Source organism: Rhinoraja longicauda, chromosome 6 (genome assembly GCF_053455715.1).
Source record: "Rhinoraja longicauda isolate Sanriku21f chromosome 6, sRhiLon1.1, whole genome shotgun sequence".
NCBI lineage: Eukaryota > Metazoa > Chordata > Chondrichthyes > Rajiformes > Arhynchobatidae > Rhinoraja > Rhinoraja longicauda.
In genome coordinates, this window is record NC_135958.1 from 34,015,312 (window position 1) to 34,039,750 (window position 24,439).

Consider the following 24,439-nt stretch of genomic DNA (forward strand, 5'->3'; position numbering starts at 1 on the left):
CTTGATTGAATGGCGGAGTAGACTTGATGGGCCAAATGGCCTAATTCTGCTCCTATCACTTATGACCTTATGATAACAAAAAAGGTGCGATCATTCACTGGCAGTTTGGTATCCAAGATATTTTCTTACAACTAAAACGTAAAACAGTCACGTTTTTCATATGATGTTGACTTTTTATAGAAAAAAAATCCATTTTATGCTCACCATTAATTAATGCTCACTTACAGTATTATGTACTTGTGGCAATTAAGAAATGCCTTCAAATATTAATTAAAAGGCAATAAAATAGCCACAAAGGCCAAATTTATTCAGATGGGAGATCATCATATATTTGATCATATTTTCTAGATATTCTGAACAGAATGCACTACACAGGGTACATCTTTAACATCAGGATTAAATCACATATTGTGAAAAGCAAAAGTTCACACTGGTTCCATGTTGTCCCATTCACTACACATAAGGAGCAATTTACATAGTCCAACTAACCGACAAACCTGTTTGACTTTCGGATGTAGGAAGAAACCAGAGCACTCACTGGGAGAACATGCAAACTCCACACAGACAGCGTCCTAGGTCAAGATCCAACCTGGGTCTCAGGCGTTTTAGGCGGCATGTCTACCCGCTGCACCACTATGCCGCCCATGTTCCACTAAAATAAATTCACGTCGACTGAATTTTCAATTCCACTAAAAATAATTTACATCGACTGACTTCAGACCATGTAGCAGTAACAATAAAACATATTTTTTTAAAGTTATAGAACCACATTTATGAGTCGCCAGTTTAATACTACGCCTTGCAAAACGGGTTGGATGATCATTAGTCTTGATTCATTTCCAGATATAACAGTTATAGATATACTCCTATTTTCTAGTGATCTTGTGATGCTTGGCAGCCAAGGACACCCCAATCTCAGCAGATGATGCCGAGTTTGCATGAATCAGACCATATCTGGAGGCTGAGCTCTAAATCACTTGACGACTTGTCCACTGAAAGACTGACCAAGTATTAACATCCAGAAGATAAAGGTCCTCCAGCAACTTTAATGAATGTCCAACAGCATCTCCTAACAATAGATTCATGAAGAGACTCTGCAAAAAAAAAAGACACTGCAAAAAAAGGAGACAATTTTCCATACCTTAGAGAGCTACCCCTCATTCAAAACAGGCAATGATGATGGAATGTATTAACACCTTCTGAGCACCAGCATAGCTTTTGGATGACTGAGAAAAAAGGATGTTATAGATGAGGCCCCAAATCTGGCAGAAAACTAGTTGTCCGTAAGGCATACATGCTTCCAATATGCATCTGAAGGGTAGACTGCCAGCTCAAGACATCCCAAAACACCAGATAAATACCACTGCACCGTTTCTACAAAACCTTCCAAATCCACTGGAAGAATAAGCTCCCCTCTCTCTCCCGGATCAACATTCCCAACATCAAAGTCCTATTTACACTCTTGTTAGCTCTGTTGGGCAAGCCATGTCATCTACATACCAACACCAGACTCATGAAGCAGACCCCTATTCCAAACATAAAGTGAAAGGGAAACACAGGACAGCTGGAAATGAAAATAGCTCCAGCAGGAAGCTTGGGGATTGTGAACACTGGATAGCTTGCAGGATTGCTGCACATTACTGTGGATAATGGTTAATATGTTTAATAATGAACGGAGGCATTGAACACTATTTTGAATGTAAGTACTTGGAATGAGATTCCAAAATATGATTGAAGAAGTGGTCATCACAGGCATTTGAGCGAGGTAAAAAAGAGGAAAAGAGCCGAGCATTTTTTTTCCAATTTCTCCATTGGTAAACGCGATTTTGGCAAAGTGAAAAATGCGGAAATCACACAAAAAGCGCGGAAAATGGATTTTAATAACGCGGAAATCCGTGGAAATGCGGAGAATTCACATGCCTGTCATCAGATTACAGAAGCAGCAAATGAGAACTATGGGAGCAGAGTACACTGGGGGGATGGACAAATTTTCGGTCAGTACTACATAAATCAACTCCAACGCTCTTACTGCTCTTTCAAGCCCAGCAGGTGCCCAAAGGTCTGTTAAATCAGAGCAGTTACAGTTAATACACTGGGGAGGTCAGTATGATGAAAGCACCAGGCATAGCTCTATTTCTGCCAGGGATTGCATATGGAGTATAAAGTTCACGAGTTCTTCCTTCGTGCAATTATCCCTCTTTTGGGCCCATTGAGTTGAAGTCTCTTACAACGCCTGCCTAGATTATGAATAGCCATGATGTCAAAACTACTAGCATTCACTGTCATTGCTCATGAAAGTGATGCAACTTTAGTCACTTCCAGGCATGTACATGGCCTGGAAATCGTGTGTTTCTATCATTAGTTCAGCCCGCCATCACAGTGCATCCTTATCCTACTGAATCATGTGAAATCACCAGATTTCATATGTATTTACACCAGTTAGGAATTTGATTATAATTCAAAATAACTCAACTTTCTTATGGTTGGTAACACAATGTGTGGAAGATTATTTCTGAGAGGAACAATACATAAAATTCTTGGACTCCAAGAGAAAGTGTTTATATATGTATCTTTTAATCCCCTTTAAAATATTTTGCAATATAATGATTTCAAAGTGATTTTTTTTTCAAAGTATATATTTAGGTCTTGAAGTTTTCTTAATTTCCATTTTTGATTTAGTTCAGGATATTTCTGTACTTTTTATTAATGTTTGGCAAACTGCTTAATTTAAGTTTCAAACAAAAAATCCATGAATAAGATGTCACAACTTTGATCTCCGCTGGTAAAACTAAGTTACTAAACAACCAAGTCTTTCGCTGATGTGGTCTGTGCCTCCACACAGATCCTGCGAGATGAAGCTGTTGCGTGATTTGAAATCTACTTGCCTTAAGTTTCAACAAATATATAAGCATGATCTCTGCCACTCCTGAGGCAAAGGATCAAAGCATGCATGTTCCTGTTAAGGAGGTGGAGGATCATGCTGGTGCTTTATTCAAACGTGCATGATAGTTCAAGAAAGCCAAAACTGTAACCTGCTAAGAAATGGATTTGAAACCAAACAACGACACTTCAATCTCAATGACTCACTGGTTTACTTGTACTAAGTCATTGATTTAGTTGTACTAAGTGACTGCTCTTGGTTATTAACAATCCACCTAGCTCTACCTTACAAGAACATTAACACTGCTTCCACCACTCTTTAAGGTTCCAAAGATTCATGACTCCAAGAAAAACATTCACATCATCCAGTTTAAATGGGTGATTCCTTATGTTTAAGGTAGGTCTAGATGTGCCTTCAAAAGAAAATCTAAATTAAACTTCCCAAGACTGCTCTGGATTTAATCTTTTAATCGTGCCCTCTCACTCTCCCAGACTTCGGTGGACAGAAGGCTGACCAGTCCAATCTTTCTCATAAAACATCTGCCTCTTTATTGTTTCCAAAGCATTAAAGTTCTTCCTTAAATAAGGAGACTAATTACATACGCAGACCTCCAAATGGAATGCATTAAAGCCCTATAACCATACCATTCGGTATTAAATTCCCCCAGCACTAAACAATAATATTCTGCTAGGATTCTACTTGCATGCTAAACCTGCACACTGACCTTTGGCAAATCATGCTCTTAGACATCCAGATCTCTGGCACTGCAGTTTAGAGATGAAAAATACATTTTTACGGGCGGCACAGTGACATAGTGGTAGAGCTATTGCTTACAGCACCAGAAACCCTAACTACAGGTGCTCGTCTGTATGGAGTTTGTACGTTCTCCCCGTGACCTGCGTGGCTTTTCTCCGAGATCTTCGGTTTCCTCCCACACTCCAAAAACGTACAGGTTTGTCGGTTAATTGGATTAGGCAATCATTTGGAAAGGTTATTTAATAGAATCGGCTTGTACTCGCTGGAATTTAGAAGATTGAGGGGGGATCTTATAGAAACTTACAAAATTCTTAAGGGGTTGGACAGGCTAGATGCAGGAAGATTGTTCCCGATGTTGGGGAAGTCCAGAACAAGGGGTCACAGTTTAAGGATAAGGGGGAAGTCTTTTAGGGCCGAGATGAGAAAGTTTTTTTTCACACAGAGAGTGGTGAATCTGTGGAATTCTCTGCCACAGAAGGTAGTTGAAGCCAGTTCATTGGCTATATTTAAGAGGGAGTTAGATGTGGCCCTTGTGGCTAAAGGGATCAGGGGGTGTGGAGAGAAGGCAGGTACGGGATACTGAGTTGGATGATCAGCCATGATCATATTGAATGGCGGTGCAGGCTCGAATGGCCGAATGGCCTACTCCTGCACCTATTTTCTATGTTTTTATGTCTATGTTTCTATATAGGATAGTGTTAATGTGTGGGGATCGCTGGTCAGCGCGGACTCGGTGGGCCGAAGGACCTGCAAACCACACTAAACAAAATATTTTCTAGATAAGATCTATGGGAGCTATCACTACATTTGTAAATTTCTGTTACAATGCTAGGTACACACATGATCAAAGACATTCCTGTTCGACTTTGTCTGTTGTTTTTCCCGTCACATTAGCACAACCCACATCCCTATTCACTGATTCTAGTCCTCACTAGTTACCCTACCACCCCTACAACACTATCCATGAAACATTTAGAAAGTTAAATAAAAATTATGTGGTTCTTCCTGTTTATGAGAATACTTAACATGTCTGGCTGCTCAACTACTCAATGACAGCAACTAGATGTCAGGGCTCTTTTCTGAATTGACAGCAGACCAAAACAGACCAGAAAGTGCTTGGGCTTTGCTCCAGTTATTTGACATTCATAATTAAGAGACTACTCTTGCAGGAATGCCGTTAAGGAAAAGAAATGTTATTTTGGAGGTGATCTTGGAAAACACCAAAAGGAAATCCACCAAAAGTATCAAGGACCAAGTTACCTGAAAACATTGCATGTGACGTACTTTAAACATGGAATCATAATATTTCTTTAAAGCTTGAGCACTGACATTTCTTTTTGCAGCTGTAAAAACAGGTATTACTTTGAACAGCTGCAAAAATCATCTTAAATACCTACCAATTTTGAGATTAACAAACTGGCCATGGAGTTTGAACAGAGCTCCAGATTTTTTTTGAGTGACAAATTCCCATAGACTTTGCCATATTACCTACCACAAAAATACTTCTGCAGTACATTTGCTCGAATTTGTATTTGTTCCCACTAAAAGGTGCTCCATTAAAACTGCTTTTATTTCACTGAAACACCGCAAAATGTTCGACTGACTGGCTACATCAGCATCATTCCATCGAGCTCCACCGTTATTCCAGTAACCCCAGTTAAGACTGCAAAGTCAATTCAAAATTCGTTATCTTTTAACTGCTAATATATAACTTGAGCACTGCAGATTGAGCACATATTTGATTGCTAAAACATGGTTTAACTGATGAAAGTAGTTCAACCAATATTCAAGTTATCTGCCGTTGCAACGTAAAAGCTTTGAGGCCTGAACCAATAGATTTAATGCTACATAATCTCCTGTGGTGTCCAATGCCTGCAGAAAAAAAATTAATTCCTTCTGAATTGCATCTCTGCTAACTTCCTACAAAGTTTGTGCATGTGGATTTGAACTTGAGATAGTCTTGACTTTTGCCCTGCATGACCCTGGTTTCCTCAATGTTTGCGATGTTTCCGAAGACGGTGTAATCTCGTTTGACTTGTTTTCAGTCTCTTTCTATAGTCCTCTCTCTCTCTCTGGGCTTCCTACCTCAGAGATGTTTTAAGAGTTAAACCCAACAAAGGCTTCAGTGAATAATCTAAGTTGATAGTGCATTTTTGAGAAAGTGTTGCATCGCCAGAGACAGATAATTTCACAACAATTATGTATTTATAGGACAACCTGAAACACCCTGGTTTAGAAGCCTGTAGCCGTATATTGGGAAATAGAAAAAATAGGAAATAGGAAAAAAAATGGCTGGGAATAACTCTCATGCTCTAGTTTAGATTAGTGTAGAGATACAGCGGGGAAACAGGCCGTTCGCACAGACCAGCGAGCCCCACACATTAACACAAGCCTACACACACTAGGGACAATTTACATTTATACCAAGTAAAAAACCTAAAGGGCCTGTGCCACTTAGGCGATTTTTTAGGCGACTGTCAAAGTCATAGCAGATCGCCAAAATTTCCGTTTACCCTAGGACAATGACCACGACAATGCCGAGTCAGGTCGAGATTACACCGTCTTCGGAAACATCCCATGCTTATCAATGCTTCGGCGTCCTAATTTTCGCTGAAATCACTGACAAGTCTGTAATTACTTGAGAGTTTTGAAATATAACATCTTGCCTGCGTTACTTGAAAACCAAGCTTCACGGTAATAAGGCATAAACTGGATTGACTTCTAGTTAACTAATAGCAGTATTAAGAAATTTAATTTTAAACGTGGTTAAATGGATTTTTGTGCGGAGTGTGGGCATTCTTTGAAAATGTACGGGAGATGCATATCTGGTTTCTGGGTTGCATATCTGGGTTGGGAGCCTTCTTTAAATGTAATCGCTGATGACCATAAACATCGCGAAAATTCCCACGCTTACCTGACCGTCAAACTGTCGCCTCCAACCTACCTGTCAAATGTCCTGACGGTAAATAAATTGGTTAAACACAAGTATTTTATGGTATCTTCAAATGACCACTTAATTTAATATTACATGCTTCTAAATGCATCTAAGACAACCTAGCAAACCTGGGGACAGCATGCGACAGCGCCCGCAATAAGCAACGATACCTTGCGACAAGCCAGCTGTCGCCGAGAAATTTCAAACCAGTTGATTTCTCAGCGACGTGCCGAGATCCACTACGATTCTTTGAAGACTCCTCACGATCATGCCAGTGACACCCCGGCGAACTGTCGGCGACAGCCTAATCGCCGGCAGTCGCCGGCAGTCGCCTTAAAATTGCCTAAGTGGGACAGGCCCTTAAGCCAATTAAAGTTAAGCTCTACATACCTGTACGTCTTTGGAGTGTGGGATGAAACCGAAGATCTCGGAGAAAACCCACGCGATCACTTGGAGAACGTACAAAGTCCGTACAGATGGCACCCGTAGACAGGATCGAACCCGTGTCTCCGGCGCTGCAAGGCAGCTACTCTACCGCTGAGCCACCGTGCCGCCCCTAATTTGCTTTATGCCTCTACTTTACGGATGTGGACACTGTTGGCAATGCCCATCATCAAACTGCCCTGAAATGGGTGCGCTGTTGCTTTGAACCATTGCTATCCTTGTGAAAGTCCAAGACCGCCAGATAATGATTTAAAGGGTTTTGACAAAGTGTTGATGAAATATCTGCCAGGTTTTCCTAAGTCAGTATGATATACAACTTGGAGAGGGACTTGTCAGTGGTGTGGGGTTCCCAAACATCTCGTTCCATCATCCTTCTAAATTTCGACATTGTGTTTTTGGGAAAGCACAATCTAACTTCTATGGATATGAAATCCCATCTCGGCTAGACTACTCAAGGGCACCAAATATTCTACTATGAAGAACATTAGTAAACAAGCTGTTTTTTTTTTTTTACAAAAGTCTAGCAGCTTCTTGGTCAACACTTAATAGTGTTACTATTAGCTTTTATTTAAATTCAAGATTTAATTACTGATGATGGCACTTGAAGATTTTATGTTGATAATGCCACTGAATATTAACAGGAAGTGATTAGGTGGGTTGGAGATGGTTAATGCCTGGCACCTATTGAACATTATTCATTTTTTAATCAATTCCTGCAATAATATTGTTTAGATCTTTCTGTTTGAAGGTAATGATAGCCTCATTAGGAGATTGTGAATGGAATTGAACCGTGCAGTGAATATCCATTGAGGAGGCAGATTAAAATGGATCTTGCAGAACCACTGGAGTGATGCCCTAGATTTAATTTAGTTTAGTTTAGAGATACACCGAGGAAACAGGACCTTTGGCCCACCGAGTCCGCATTGATCAGCGATCCCTGCATATTAACACCACCCTACACACACTAGGGACAATTTTATATGTACGTCAAGCCAATTAACCTACAAACCTGTACATCTTTGGAGTGTGGGAAGAAAACAAAGATCTCTGAGAAAACCCATGCTGGTCACAGGGAGGACGTACAAACTCCATACAAACAAGCACCCGTGGTCAGGATCGAACTCAGGTATCTCGCACTGTAAGGCAGTACTACTGCTCTGCCCTTGAGATTATTAGCCTCCCTTATTATGCTAGATATAACCCCTGTCTGTACAGATATTTCCCATTGATTCTCATCAATTACAATGGTATAACACTCCTTGACATCACATGCTGCCTTGGTGTTGATACTGAAATTCAGCCTGCCCATCCATATTTGGACCAAAGCTGTATTGAGATCTGAATGTGGTCCGAACAGAATTACTGACAATGCATTACTGACCAAGGACAGGTGGGACAGGAATGGGCAGGGGTGGATGGCAATTTTGAGGGTAATGGGTAATTTAGACAGATTTGTGTGTGCTGAGGTTTCATAACCTTTCCAAAATGTGTATTTTTCACATTTTCAATGAAAAGGCAGTGGCACAAGAAAATCCTGGCTTGAAGCAGCAATTATTCTGGAGGGTAATTCTTTAGTTCAAGACATGACTGTGACACAAGTCCTAGTTTTGCTTTCTGTAATGTTTTTATGGCATTATGGAGTGAATCTAATTAGCCGAAGACTGCTTATTGAGAGGCTAGAGTGAGGAAAAAACATTTTCTTTTATCTTTTGCACTCATGCACTGGGCTCCATCATTCAGGATGGGCATGTTTTTGGTAGTATTTCTGCCATCAGCTGATTAATTGTCCACCATTATTTCAAGACCAAACTGGGCAAGTCTGCAGTGATATGATCCTATCAGCAAGGGCATGCTGCATTTTCATCCCAGCTCCTTCAATGCTGGAAGCTAAAATGCTGCCAAGTTCTGACAGATACAGTGTAGTTTTGTTGGTTGGGATTGTTTTCCTACATCTGTTATATTTACCAAATCTCCATCCAGTTATGCACTGTTTAGTCTGCATTACTTTAAAGTGACATTCCATTTTGGGGCACAATGTATAGCTAATAATCCCAACAGTACTTTATTTCAGAAATTCAGATAACATCATTGGTTGCAAACAGTGATACTCCAAGAATTTATAACAGGGCGGCACAGTGGCGCAGCTGTAGAGTTTATAGCGCCAGCGACCTGGATTTGATCCTGACTCAGGGTGTTGTCTGTACGTTCTCCCTGTACGTTCTCCCTGCGTAGGTTTTCTCTGAGTGCTCCTGTTTCCACCCACGTTCCAATGACGTACAGATTTTTTTAGGTTAATTGGTTTCCGTAAATTGTCCGTAGTGTGTAAGATAGAACTAGAGTACGGGTGATTTCTGGTCGGCGCAGACAGGGCTGAAGGGCGTGTTTCCACGTTGTATCTCAAAACCGTCATTTACGTGGCTTGATGGAATGACCCAGATTTGCACATTTTATAAAAAGAAAACTTGTATTTCTGTGAGAATGTGGAACATTGGGCTTATTTTTGTACTGGCATTAACCGCAGAGTACATCATGTTTTTAGCATGTGGACATGTTTACAAGCAGAAACAACAATGACAACATTGTTTTCAGATGCTGAATCCAGGAAGAATTTATATCTGGTACAGGGGAAATTTAATGTTTGACATTCTTGTAATATTACTCATTCTAACATGTTTGCTGTAAATCTTTTCAAAATCCCACAAAGGCTGCAGACAGATTGCTGTTCTTCATTACCTCGATTATAATCCATAATAGTGAGACTCTATTTACACAATTCCATATTTTATCTATCCAGTTGTAGACAGTATAAATCGTAACTGGTCCGTTTACTCTTCATACCAATGCTGATTCTCCAGGATTTATGCTTGGCACAATTCTAGTTCTGATCCATTTACCAGATGGGGCCGCACAGTCACACGGCGGTAGAGTTGGTGCTTTACCCGTGCCTGAGTTGTTGCGCCGGAGACCCGCTCTCTCCATGGGTTTTCTCTGAGATCTTCAGTTTCCTCCAAAGACGTACAGGTATGTAGGTAAATTGGTTTGGTATAAATTTAAATGGTCCCTAATGTGTAGATAGTGTTAATGTGCACGGATCGCTGGTCGGTGCAGACTCGGTGGGCACCCTTTCCAGCTTGACAACATGTTTCCGATAACATGGTGCCCAAAACTGAACACAGTACTCTAAACGCAGCCCCACCAACATCTTGTACAACTGCAACATAACCTCCCAACGTCTATACTCAATGCTCTGACTGATGAAACAAACTACCAGAAGAAGTTGTAGAGGCAGATACAATTACAACTTTTAAAAGATATATGGACAGGTACATGGATAGAAAATGAGAGGGATGTGGGCCAAATAAAGGCAAATGGGAGTGGTTCAGAAAGGTCCTTGGTTGACATGAATGGGTTTGGCTGAAGGGCCAATTTCAATGACTAGACATTCAAGCTCAACACATGGATATACATTAAGAACAATAAATAGTATATTAAGTAAACATAGCAATAATGAAAGTCTCCAGGGCCTAGTTAATGCCGGGGGGAATAGCCCAATGTTGTTGCCTGCCAGAAATGTAAGCCTCCCTACATTAGCTGGCAAAGTAAATAAATACTTGCCAGCCAGTAAGCATTTCTTTTGAACTTTGCACTGCAAACAGAAGCAACAACAAATCAAGGCCTATCTAAAATAAAACTTGCCTCATACAACTCCATGAAATTTTCCCCATCTCACCTTATAACTATCACCTCTAGTGTGGAACATTTCCACACTGGTTATGACTGTGAACCCGATCTATGCTCTATCACTGAGATGCGTTACATTCTATGTCAAGACCTTGGGCCATGCCCTTGTACCTGAACTGCTCTTTCACATTTGTCAAAAAGCACATGATCTCTCAAGTTTCTTATCACAGCACCCTGCCATGCATCCCCCCAACAGATTTCTGATCCAGTAAAGAACAGCAACCTGTAAAATACGGCAGGAGGGTTATCTAGGCCCAGTATTCAAGAAGGAATTATTCCATCTACATTGAGGAGAAATCGCAGTGGAGCAACAGGTAGTGTAAGAAAATAACTGCAGATGCTGGTACAAATCGGAGGTATTTATTCACAAAATGCTGGAGTAACTCAGCAGGTCAGGCAGCATCTCAGGATAGAAGGAATGGGTGACGTTTCGGGTCGAGACCCTCCTTCAGACTGAAGGAGGGTCTCGACCCGAAACGTCACCCATTCCTTCTATCCTGAGATGCTGCCTGACCTGCTGAGTTACTCCAGCATTTTGTGAATATATTCCATCTACATTGATTTATTTGCAGAACAGGTTGCATGTGGGCACTACATTCCACCCCCACACCAATATTCAGGTAGAAGAGCCTAGATGGCACATTCAGTTTTACAGATCCACCTTCATCAATTATAAGTCAAGCAAATGAATCCCACCTCTAATCACTCAAATAACCTGCTGCAACATCTTTCTCCTATGAGTTGTTCATCGGAATGTCCGCATAAAATAAATTCTTGAGGATATCCACTCTGCCATTGTTGCCATCACGAAGAAGGGTCTCGACCCGAAACGTCACCCATTCCTTCTCTCCTGAGATGCTGCCTGGCCCACTGAGTTACTCCAGCATTTTGTGAATAAATACCTTTGATTTGTACGAGCATCTGCAGTTATGTTCCTACACTGCCATTGTAAACAGTGATATGCAGATAACGTTAACATCTTGAGTGGGAGCATGAAATCTCTTTCAGTCTTGTTCTGTGGAGTCTGTCACTTCTGGAGGACACTACTGTAGTCACCTGTCATTATTCTTTTTATGATGAGCTCAGAGAGTCTTCTGGTCTGCTTCGCATATGTGAAAGTTTCCTCCTGACCTGCATTACAATGACTGACTGGGTCTTGCATGGTCTTTTGAGTCAAGGATGAAGCTCTCTCTCTTTCTCCCCTGCAGGTCACCTCCTCCGTGACAAACAAAGTGATATCAACTAGTGTATGGGAAATGTGGCTTTAGGTTAGATGCCCCTTACTGATTCCTGTACAGTAAAGACTTCTGGGAGGCGACTGAAATTTGGTGAGGTTTGGACAGGAAACAGAGGTCCTGCATTGGCACCTGTTTCTGGGTACAACGTATCCGAACAAACCAACAAATTTTAACCAATAAAAACCAGAGTTAAGTTGGATTTGAGCATAAATAGCTAAGTTTCAGAGCATCAGAAATTATTGTGAGCCACTTTTTAGACAAATGTCCAGGCAGTTGGGATGCTCAACACAACTTGATCTGGAACAATTTTAAAGGTAGAGGATAGCACGGTGGCGCAGCAGTCGAGTTGCTGCCTGAAAGCGCCAGAGACTCAGGTTTGATCCTGACTACGGGTGCTGTACTGTACGGAGTTTGTACATTCTCCCCGTGACCTGCGTGGGTTTTCTCCGAGGTCTTCCGTTTCCTCCCACGCTCCAAAGACGTACAGGCTTGTAGGTTAATTGACTGGGTAAATGTAAAAATTGTCCCTAGTGTGTGTAGGATAGTGTTAATGTGCGGGGATCGCTGGGCGGCGCGGACTCGGTGGGCCGAAGGGCCTGTTTCCGCGCTGTATCTCTAAATCTAAAAAAAATAAAATTTTGGAGTATGGGAAGAAATAGAAGATCTCGGAGAAAGCCCACGCAGGTCGCGAGGAGAATGTACAAACTCTGTACAGACAAGCACCCGTAGTCAGGATTGAACCCGGGAGTCTGGCACTGTAAGACAGTAGCTCCACCACTACCTCACCATACCACTTATACCGCCTGGCCAAATACACTGACACTTTTTAAAAAAACACACCTTAAAATCATGAAACATGATTGAATATTAAAGCTCTAACCAAGAAAGGCTGGCAATACCAAACTTCTTGATTGCTTGCTTTCGGTTTAGCACAACATCCTGAAGCATGAACGCAAGATAGAATTTTCACCAAAAAGAGGATTCGGTTTGAATAGAAATATTAAAGTGAATTTTTTTTAAATGTAAAATGGAACCATTTCTTCAAATTATGAAAAAGCTGTAGGCAACATTTAGATATCAATCTTGCTCAGTGGCATTTCACTGAAAGATATACAGTACTGACATACACTTAGAAACTACCCAGGGAACTGGATAATCCCTTTAGTTTAGAAAGAGCTTGAATAACATAACAAACGTATTAAATGTTACAAAGTCTCGTGTAAAACCTACGCCTTTGGTAATGTGATATAAATACACACCGAGACCAAGTTTTTAAAAATCGTTTTGAAATTAGGAGAAAGTTATGCATTAACTTAATACCACAGGAATGTATTAGACTTTGGAATCCCAGTTCCTGCCAACTTTATTCCCCATCCACAAATTGCTTCCTACCACTTATTTTACTGAATAAACTTTTCCCATTAGAAACGAAATAACATTTAGGCTGATCTGACAGCAAATGATCAGCTACGGGAAGCGCACAAAGACATGAGCCTGGATTTAAATACAACAAAATTAAATTTATTGCATGCAGTGAGAGTCTACATATCAGAGACAAAACACATGGAGATCCATATATATGCTCAAAGAAATTACACAAAGAAATTACACAAAAGGAAATTGGTTAGGGATCAAATAAATTCTGGATATGAGTTAATGGAAATAGAAGAATTACAACCTAGAGTTGCTGAAAGAAAAAAATTACATTTATAATGTGAAATTGTTGAGTTTAGAAGGCTATGAAATATGCAATCAAAAGATGAGATGCTTCTTAAGTCTATAATGTGATTTTTAGAACAGTGTAAAATGCAGAGGACAGAAGGGGAGAATAGAAAAAAAATGAACAAGGCAGCTGACCAGAGCCCGGGCTGCAGGAGATATTTCACACAGCAGTTGCCTAGATTCAATAATGAGTTTGATAATTTTAAATAGAACTATTACCGCAATTTGTTTTAAACAGCAGCTAATGGCATTCAAACTAGTATTTTCAACTACACCTCGTCTAATGCCTACTTTTGTTTATTGCCCCATTATTCTCCCAACTCATTTTGTACCATCGTCCCTTTCGGCATTCCTCCCATTTCGTGCTCACTGTTCACCTTTTCTGATGCTCTTTACTACAACTCTCAACTATTTCTAATATTCATCGGCTCAAAATACGAGTTTCTTCCTGAGACTTGGTGCAGGCTGCAAAGATTTTATTTCAGATTTCCAACAATATTTTCTTTTTTATAATTGGGTCTATTTTCAACGTAATTCATTACAGATCTGACATATAATTGCAGAATGGACACAACTCCCTAAAATTAAAGGAAGCAACAGTTACTTCGGTTGGTATTTCATCCACCCAGAACAAAGATTAAAAGTATGAGCTACGATACGATAGAACTTTATTTATTGCAGGAGGGAAATTGGTCTGCCAACAGTTATAAAACACAACAAGACACATGAAATGAAAGTGACGAGTGGAAAGTCCAGGATTTGGGATGTGCAAAGAATGGGGGGAGCAGTCAGTCTACCCCATGACAGAAGGGAGAGTTCTACAGTTTGATAGCCACAGGGAAAAAGGATCTCCTGTGGCGTTTTGTACTGCATCTTGGTGGAACCAGTCTGTTGCTGACGATGCTCCTCAGGTTGACCAGTGTGTCATGGGGGTGGGGGGTGAGCTGAATGTCCAAGATGCTCCGCAGTTTGAGGAGCATACTCCCCTCCAAGACCATCTCCAGTGAATCCAACTCCACCCCCAGGACGGAGCCAGCCTTCCTGATGCGCTTGTTAATTCTATAAGCGTCCACGGCCTTCGTCCTGATACCCAGTACGCGACAGTGAAGAAGATGGCATTGGCCACCCCCGAGTGGTGGAACATCTGCAGCATCTAACTGCGGTTGTTGAAAGAGCGGAGCCTCCTCAGAAAGTATAGATGGCTCGGTCCCTTCTTGTGCAGGGCCTCAGAGTGCCTGGAACAGTTCAGTTTACTGTCCAGGTAAACTCCAAGGTACTTGTACTCCTTGATAAACTGCACATCCACATCCTTGATGGAGACAGGGGTGTTCTGCTGCTCCTAAAGTCCACCACTAACTCCTTTGTCTTATCGGTGTTGAGCTGCAGGTGATTCAGCCAACATCACTCAACAAAGTCGTTGACGACACCTCTGTATTCAGCTTCCCTCCCCTCACAATTGCAGAGTCATCCGAAAACTTCTGCCGGTGGCAGGAGTCTGAGTTGTATCTGAAGACCGAGGTGTAGATGGTGAACAGGAAGGGAGAGAGGACGGCCCCTGTGGGGGCCCCTGTGTTGCTCACTACCATGTCCGAGACACAGTTCCGTAGCCTGACAACTGTGGTCGTCCAGTCAGGTAGTTGGTGATACAGGACACCAATGGAGCGTCCACCTACATCTTCATCAGTTTGCTACTTAGCAGTGCAGCCAGATGATGTTAAAAGCACTGGAGAAGTCAAAAACCATGGCTCTCACCGTGCTTCCCGGCTTATCCAGGTGGGCATAGGAACGATGAAGCAAATGGATGATGGTGGCATCCTCCACCCCCACCTTTGTTTTGTTAGCGAGCTGCAGGAGGTCCAGGTAGGGTTTAATCAGGGGTTGCAGGTGAGTGAGCACCAGGCTCTCCAGGAACGTCATGATGTGTGAGGTCAGCACCACTGGTCTGTGGTCATTGGAGGAGCTGGGCCACGTCCTCTTTGGTACAGGAATCTGGAAGGATGTCTTTTAAATCTCTCCAGGCTCAGGCTCAGGCTCAGGCTGAAGATCTGCTGTGGTACTCCGCACAACTGGTTGACACCCTAGGGCTGAGTACCCTAGCTAGGGCTGACACCACCGGGAACCGTGGCTTTGCCTGGGCGGAGTCTGCTCAGCTCTTTCCTCACTTGCTCAGTCTTGATGGTCAGGTGCGACAAAGAAAGGGCAGAGGAAGTGGACCAGGGGGATTGAGGGGCAGAGTCTGTCGGGGAGCAGTGGGGAGGGTAGGCAGAGGCCCCTCCATCAAATCTGATCATTGTTGCAAATATTAAAATATCCTTTTCGTTGAAGCTTAACTAAAAATGAGAATACCCGTAACGGTTAACTTATTTCAACAAGCAAATGTCACCGGTTCAGGAAAATTGGACTTTTACTCTCCACCGTATGATCGGATCATATAATCAGGACAGATTTCAGGCGTACTCAAGGAATGCTGTATTTCTTTCAGATAAGATGGCTGGTTGTTCGTTGGTTCAGGCGTTTAAAAGCCACCCTTCATCGGGTGAAAGGAAGCAGCAAGTCCTCCCGTGGCATGAAAAATATTTGTCTTTTAATCGCCACCTCTAATATTGGATTAGCTGTTAACCCTATTATCTTCATTACCTGTTAATCCCATTTTCCTGTCACTACGAAATTACTATACAGTAATTGGCTACTGCGTCCACCAGCAATGACATGTCAAAATACGCTTCCTCAACAAGACGAATGTTGAGCAGCTCAAGTGTTGGATAAATGTTTTTAAACATTTTTTAATTTGCGTTTGTCTATGGTGGGAATTACTTTTTAAAAGAAAAAAGAGCTGCCTTTTTCAATGGACCTTCACTTCGCCACATGTAACCTTGCACCAGTAGCTTATTTCTCAAGTTGCAATAACAATAACGCGGAGATTTGTTATAGTATTGTAGTTGGGGCAGCAAAATGACGCAGCGGTAGAATTGCTGCCTTACAGACCCAGATTCCATCCTGACTACGGGTGGTGTACTGTATGGTGTTATACATTCTCCCTGTGACTGCATGGGATTTCTCTGGGTGTTCCGGTTTCCTCCCACATTCCAAAGATGTGCAGCACTGTGGGTTAATGTGCTTCCGTAAATTGTCCCTCGTGTGTAGGATAAAACTAGTCTACTGGTGATCGCTTGTCGGCGTGGACCCGGTGGGCCAAAGGGCACGTTTCTACACTGTATTTCTAAATTAAACTAAAAGTATTCATCAGAATAAACACTAAAAACTTGAACAATTAACTACTAGAAACTTCTAACTTTATATGGTTGCCAGTCACTGTGACATAATTTGAATAGGCCACAATCCATCAACAAGTGGTTTTGGCATTTACCACAAAAAAAACCACACATAAACTTTCCTAATTTGAAGGATTAATACCTAGCCTGTGATCGAAACCGTTTCTAACATTATCTTGGGTTTGCTGAGGTCAGTACAGTCCTGACTAGTCTTTCGACTTCTGTTACCTTTTGAAATGATCATGATAAAACTCCGATTTGCAGGTCACCATCTCACTGTTCTCCAAATTGATACCTTCACGACTACGAACTCCACCAAAGACGTACAGCTCCAAGCCAACACCACACGCGACTGCACCAAACCTACAAAGAAACAAATTACAATATCAATGTACCCAAGAACCAAAATATTAACTGTATATACAAATCATTAAGAAATTTGGAGCATCCAATGTGATCTTATCATCAAATTAGACGACAATATCAGCAGCAAACAAGAAACCTCACGTTTGCGTTATTGATTTCCTCATGTTCTTGCACTTGGTTGCTCATTTTTAAAAAAGGCAAATGAAATATTCTCAAACAACATACATTTAGGGGTCAGTTATCTCTTGAACAGCAATCTGAATTATTCAAAACATTACTAATAAAGCAAATTTTAAACACAATGATAAATGAAAAATTAGAGGATTTAATTCAGAAATTAAATCGTAATCTGTCTTAAAACTGATGGGTTGAATAACTTGGATAATGCAATTTAGTATTTCACCAAAGTTATATAATCAAGGTTTCAGTTGTCAAACCAAGAGAGAGAAAAAATAAATAAATCACATCTTAAACAATTAAAATTGCTGAAAATACCTTAGGACAAATGTGAAGGGCTGCATGTTGGGAAGTTAAACTAGTTAAACTAAACATACAAAGTGATTGGCTGGACTGGAGTATTGTAGCACAGAGAGGCTCAAGGATACAAGTACATAATGTCGTGAAAACGGTAGCACCGGTAGACAGGGTGGTGAAGGCAGCATCTAGTACATTTGCCCTCATCAGTCAGTGTATTGAGTTAGGATGACATGTTACAACTGGACAAGACGGGAGTGAGATCACACTTGGGAGTGTTGTGTACAGTTCTGGTTGTCTAGCTACAGGAAGGACGTCATTATGCTAAAAAGATTCACGAGGATGTTACTGGGACTGTAGAGCTTGAGTTATAAGGAAAGACTGAATAAGCTGGACCACAGGCGATCGACCTTCGAGGTATATAAAATCACGAGGGGCATAGATAAGATAATTGGTCAGTCTTTTTTCCCAGGGTAGGAGAATCTAAAACAAAAGGGCATAGATTTAAGGTCAGAGGGGAAAGATTAAAAGCGGATTTGAGGGGCAAGTTTTGCCATACAGAGGCTGGTGGGTATGTGGAATGAGTTGTCAGAGGAAGTGGTGGAGGGGAGTAGAATTATGGTGCTTAAAAGACATTTTAATGCCATTTACATGGATAGGAAAGGTTTAGATGAGACAAATGCAGGCAGATGGGACTAGCTAAAGGTAGGAAACATGGTCAGCATGAACGAGTTGAGCTCAAGGGTTTGTTTCCACAGTGTGAGTGAGACTTCATGACTCTTTGTGATTTACTTTAACATCACAATCGTGTTACTCCAACAAAGCACCGGCTGCATGATTGGCACCAAAGCACAGAAACTGAGGGCTTGCTGTGTAACATGTTCAGTGAGTTAATGTTAAGTGAAATACAGGAAATATTCTGATTGAACAATCAACATAAATTTATGACAGAGAAATAATGATCAGTTAATCTTTGAGATTGTACCCAATAGAACAAATGAGGGGAACCGGATATAAGATAAACAAAAAATGCTGGCGTAACTCAACGAGACAGGCAGCATCTCTGGAGAGAAGGAATGGGTGATGTTTTGGGTCGAGAAGAATGAAGAAGAGTTACTCCAGCCTTTTGTGTCTATCCTCGGTTTAAACCAGCATCTGCAGTTCCTTCCTATGGAACCGGATGTTATCTATTTGAATTTTTATTCAAGTTTTTCTTCGAGATCCACGTTTGGATTTTTGATAAAATTCCGCACGGATGCAGCACAAAAAAATCAGAGGGAATATACTAGCATGATTAAATGTTGTAAAACAGAAAGTGGAAATAAACGGGTTCTTTTCAGGTACACCGGATGCGACTTGTAGATTATCAAAGGGACTTTTAGGCCCGCAGCGATTCACAAGCAAGATTAACAATTTGACTGAGGGTCTGATGTAACGTTTCCAAGTTTCCTGAAGTGATGAGGATTGGGAGGCTTGAATGGAATACAGATCCGGTGAGCGAGTGGTCAACAATACGGCACACGGATAGCAACGTGGAAAACTGTGATCTCACCCGCTTCAATAGAAAAAAATCACAGTAATGTTGATAATAGTGCTTTTTTAATTGGAGAATGGGAAATGCTGATGGTCAGAAGGATCTGCATGTTCTTGAACATGTCAATAAAAAGGTCAATCGCAGATGCAAAAAGTAATTTTGGAAGGTAAACAGTTCAATCCTCTTCATTGCAAGAGGATTTGAGTACAAAGGTAAAGATGGATTATTATAATTATAAGGCCGTAATTGGATTATTGTGTACAATTCTGGTCTCCTTACCTAACAAAATATACTGATGCTAGAAAGGGAGTGCAGTGAAGTTTTACAAGACTGGCACATCTGTGTTAGGGGAGATTATAATACAGAGGCTCGGCCTACTCAATCTGCAGAAGAATGAGAGGCATCCTCATTGAAACACACCAAATTTCTGGAGGATTCAATAGAGTAGCTGGGAAGAGAATGTTTCTACTGGCTAAGCCCAAGATTAGGAGCCAGTTTCAAAATAAGGGACAGGTTATTCAGGACTGACACAAAGAGAAATGTCTTTACTCAAAGAATGACAAACCCACGGAATTTTCTACCAGTGTGCAGAGGCACTGTTGTTCATTGAATTTAATGTATAACGATAAGACTTCCAGACATTAGAGGTGCCAGGAAATACAAAGATAGGGCAAGAAAACTGTGTTCATCAGTTTTGATCTTATCTGTGCAATATTAGAAATGAAATAGGGCGGCACGGTGGCGCAGCGGTAGAGTTGCTGCCTTACAGCGAATGCAGCGCCGGAGACTCAGGTTCGATCCTGACAATGGGCACCGTCTGTACGGAGTTTGTACGTTCTCCCCGTGACCTTAAATATACCTGGACTATCTCTGACATCTCCCTCCCGTTTCTGGACCTCACCATCTCCATCACAGGAGAAAAACTAGTGACGGACATTTATTACAAGCCCACCGACTCGCACAGCTATCTGGACTACACTTCTTCCCACCCGGTCCCTTGCAAAAAGTCTATCCCCTACTCCCAATTCCTCCGTCTACGCCGCATCTGCGCCCGGGATGAGGTGTTTCACACTAGGGCTTCCGAGATGTCCTCGTTTTTCAGAAAACGGGGCTTCCCCTCCTCCATTATAGATGAGGCTCTCACTAGGGTCTCTTCTACATCCCGCAGCTCCGCTCTTGCTCCCCATCCCCACACTCGCAACAAGGACAGGATCTCCCTCGTTCTCACCTTCCACCCCACCAGCCAGCGGATCCAACATATTATCCACCAACATTTCCGTCACCTACAACAGGACCCCACCACTGGCCATATCTTCCCATCCCCTCCCCTCTCTGCGTTCCGCAGAGACCATTCCCTCCGCAACTCCCAGGTCCACTCGTCCCTTCCTACCCAAACCACCCTAACCCCGGGCACTTTCCCTTGCAACCGCACGAGATGCAACACCTGTCCCTTTACCTCCCCCCTCAACTCCATCAAAGGACCCAAACATTCTTTCCAGGTGAGACAGAGGTTCACCTGCACCTCCTCCAACCTCATCTATTGCATCCGCTGCTCTAGATGTCAACTTATCTATATCGGCGAGACCAAGCGCAGGCTCGGCGATCGCTTCGCTGAACACCTGCGCTCGGTCCGCATTAACGCAACTGATCTCCCGGTGGCCCAGCACTTTAACTCCCCCTCCCATTCCCAGTCTGACCTCTCTGTCATGGGCCTCCTCCAGTGCCATAGTGAGGCCCGCCGGAAATTGGAGGAGCAGCACCTCATATTTCGCCTGGGCAGTTTGCGGCCCGGTGGTATGAACGTCGACTTCTCCAACTTCAGATAGCTCCTTTGTCCCTCCCTTCCCCTCCTCCTTCCCAGATCTCCCTCTATCTTCCTGTCTCCACCTATTTCCTTCCTTTGTCCCACCCCCGACATCAGTCTGAAGAAGGGTCTCGACCCGAAACGTCACCCATTCCTTCTCTCCCGAGATGCTGCCTGATCTGCTGAGTTACTCCAGCATTTTGTGAATAAATGGGTTTTCTCTGAGATCTTCGGTTTCCTCCCACACTCCAAAGACGTACAGGTATGTAGGTTAATTGACTGGGTAAATGTAATAATTGTCCCTGGTGTGTGTAGGATAGTGTTAATGTGCGGGCATCGCTGGGCGGCGCGGACTCGGTGGGCCGAAGGGCCTGTTTCCTCGCTGTATCTCTAAATCTAAATCTAAAATGTTATCTATTTTAAAAGGTCCCTTAAAATTTCTAATTTAAATGATGCACATTTCATCAAATGCAAACTGTTTCAAAGAGGATTTACTGAGTGCCATTCACGTTAATAAATTACAATTCCCATACGTTGGTCATAATCACTCCTGTCATATAATTATTTTTTTATGTCATTAAACTTAGTAAATCCTCTCAGCTAGTTTCCTCCAATTATGTTTCACCAGCTGGTTAAGCAAGTATTTATCATTTGAAAAATAATGAAAACAGCAAGAGGGTCCCATCTTGAAGAAGGATCCCGACCCAAAACATCGCCCACCCGTTCCATCCCCAGATGCTGCCTGACCCCAGTGTCCTCCAGCACCTTTTCTTTTTAACGCTCAACGAAAACAGCAGGATATTTAATCGTAACAGTTCAGATATTTACAAAAAGGGTGATAATGGTGCAATTCTCTCTTTAAAAAAAAAAACAGAGCTTATTTTGTCAATGTGAAGTTTTCAGTAAGACATAGTTCCTGGCAGTTCCAGGTTCAGACTCCTTCAAATAAACCATCTGCACATGAATCAGTGCCAAACTACACCCAAGGGACACAGTACAGCTGTTGGAAATAGCTGCTCTGTAATTGTCTACGGTAATAATTATTTTCTTTAAAATTGTTATCACTTTATAATTTCACCCGAAGCAATTTGCAAAAAAAGATACACAACCGCAGCATATCATTGGCCGATCGTTACTTAGTAATATAGTCAGTTTTTCAATGACTACACCCCCCCCAATTCCTCCCCTCCCCCTCTTCCCATTGCCCCACCTGAATTCGTACTCATTGCTCCTCTCCTCCCCCCCCCCCCCAACACATTCCTTCACTTGGCTTCACAATTCACACCTCTTCTATTCTTATCTTACACTGTTTGTCATTTCACCTCTGGCCTTTGTCCAACCATCCACCTATCAACCCCGCCCCCCTTCCCCATCTCACGATATCCACCTATCACTTGCCAGGTTTGTTCTGCCCGAACTCTCTTCCAGCTCCCACCCCCCACCACAATAATTCTGAAGGGGGTCCCCAACCGGAGACGCCACCCATCTATGTTCTCCAGAGATGTTGCTGAGTAACTCCAGCACTTTGCCTCTTTTTTTCTTTGTGTGCTTGTTTGTTTGAAATTGAGAGGGAAAATTGTATTCGGATTAAATTTCCTTCAAACTTGGCAAAGACAAGTTGTGAAAACAGTGTTGTTGGCTTCTTCCGTGAAAACAAATAAATCAAAAAATTCACGCAGATGTCAAGACTAATCCCCGCAGAGTAACTGACATGCACAACAGCTAACTATACACGAACCTCTTTTCTTTCAAAGGGCAGATGGCCGTCCATTGTTGCGTCTTGGGATCATAGGATTCAACAGACTCAAATAATTTTCCATATGAGCCACCACCCATTGCGTAGATCTTTTTCTTCATAGCTGCATAGCAGCCAATCTGTAGAAAACAAGCGTGGAAAATTCAACCCGCCAACATCCAACATCATTTAAAAACAAAGTTACAGGTATGGGCTGAGAAATGGGAGATGGAGTTTAATGGAAGCAAGTGTAAGATGTTGCACTTTAGGATGTCAAATGTGAAGGGAGGGTACGGTGGTGGCCCATCGTAGACGACAGGAGCACGGTTATGGAGTCTCGTGTCTTGTGGGATCGAGTGTGGTTCACGAGTCCGATGTGTGATGGGAGGGTGCACATAAATCTTAACTGCATTAATGTACAGCGGGAACTTGGATCTAAGTCCATTGCTCCCTGGAAGTGGCAATGCAATTTGAAAGAGTGGTAAAGGAGGCGTATGGTATGCTTTCCTTCATCGGTCAGGGCTCAAGTATAAGAGTCAGGAGGTCATGATGCAGTTTTATAGGACTTAGGTTTGGCCGCATTCGGAGTATTGTGTGCGGCTCTTGTTCCCCCATTACAGGAGGGATGTGTGGGCTTTGGAAAAGACGCAGAAGACCTTTGCCAGGATGCAGCCTGGATTGGGAGATTTTTGCTACAGGGAGAGGTTGGACAGATTTGGATTGTTTTCTCTCGTGTTCTGAAAGTTGAGGGGAGTCCTCATGGTAGGACAAATCAAAATAGGACGTACAGGGTAAATGGTAGGGAATTGAGGAATGCAGTGGAACAGAGGGATCTGGGAATAACTGTGCATTGTTCCCTGAAGGTGGAATCTCATGTGGATAGGGTGGTGAAGAAGGCGTTTGGTATGCTTGCCTTTATAAATCAGAGCATCGAGTATAGAAGTTGGGATGTAATGTTGAAATTGTACAGGGCATTGGTGAGGCCAAATCTGGAGTATGGTGTGCAGTTCTGGTCGCCAAATTATAGGAAGGATGTCGACAAAATGGAGAGGGTACAGAGGAGATTTACTAGAATGTTGCCTGGGTTTCAGCACTTAGGCTACAGAGAGAGGTTGAACAGGTTGGGTCTTTATTCTTTGGAGCGTAGAAGGTTGAGGGGGGACTTGATAGAGGTTTTTAAAATTTTGAGAGGGACGGACAGAGTTGACGTGGGTAGGCTTTTCCCTTTGAGAGTGGGGAAGATTCCAACAAGGGGACATAGCTTCAGAATTGAGGGACAAAGGTTTAGGGGTAACATGAGGGGGAACTTCTTTACTCAGAGGGTTGTGGCTGTATGGAATGGGCTTCCGGTGGAAGTGGTGGAGGCTGGCTCGATTTTATTATTTAAGAGTAAATTGGATAGGTATATGGATAGGAGGGGATTGGAGGGTTATGGTCTGAGTGCAGGTAGATGAGACTAGGTCAGGGAGAATGGTCGGCGTGGACTGGTAGGGCCGGACAGGCCTGTTTCCATGCTGTAGTTGTTATATGTTATATG

The 24,439-nt window shown here is 42.3% G+C and overlaps 1 protein-coding gene across 1 annotated transcript in view; it reads right to left on the reverse strand.

The window, feature by feature from the left end:
- Window positions 1-24,439, reverse strand: part of gan (gigaxonin) — an 84,288-nt gene that overhangs the window by 21,128 nt on the left and 38,721 nt on the right. Inside the window, exons 8-9 of the mRNA XM_078400769.1 lie at window positions 22,906-23,042; window positions 17,218-17,352 (exon numbers count right to left, since the gene is read on the reverse strand). Of these exons, the coding sequence (XP_078256895.1) occupies window positions 17,218-17,352; window positions 22,906-23,042 (272 nt within the window). The remainder of the gene's footprint in view (window positions 1-17,217; window positions 17,353-22,905; window positions 23,043-24,439) is intronic.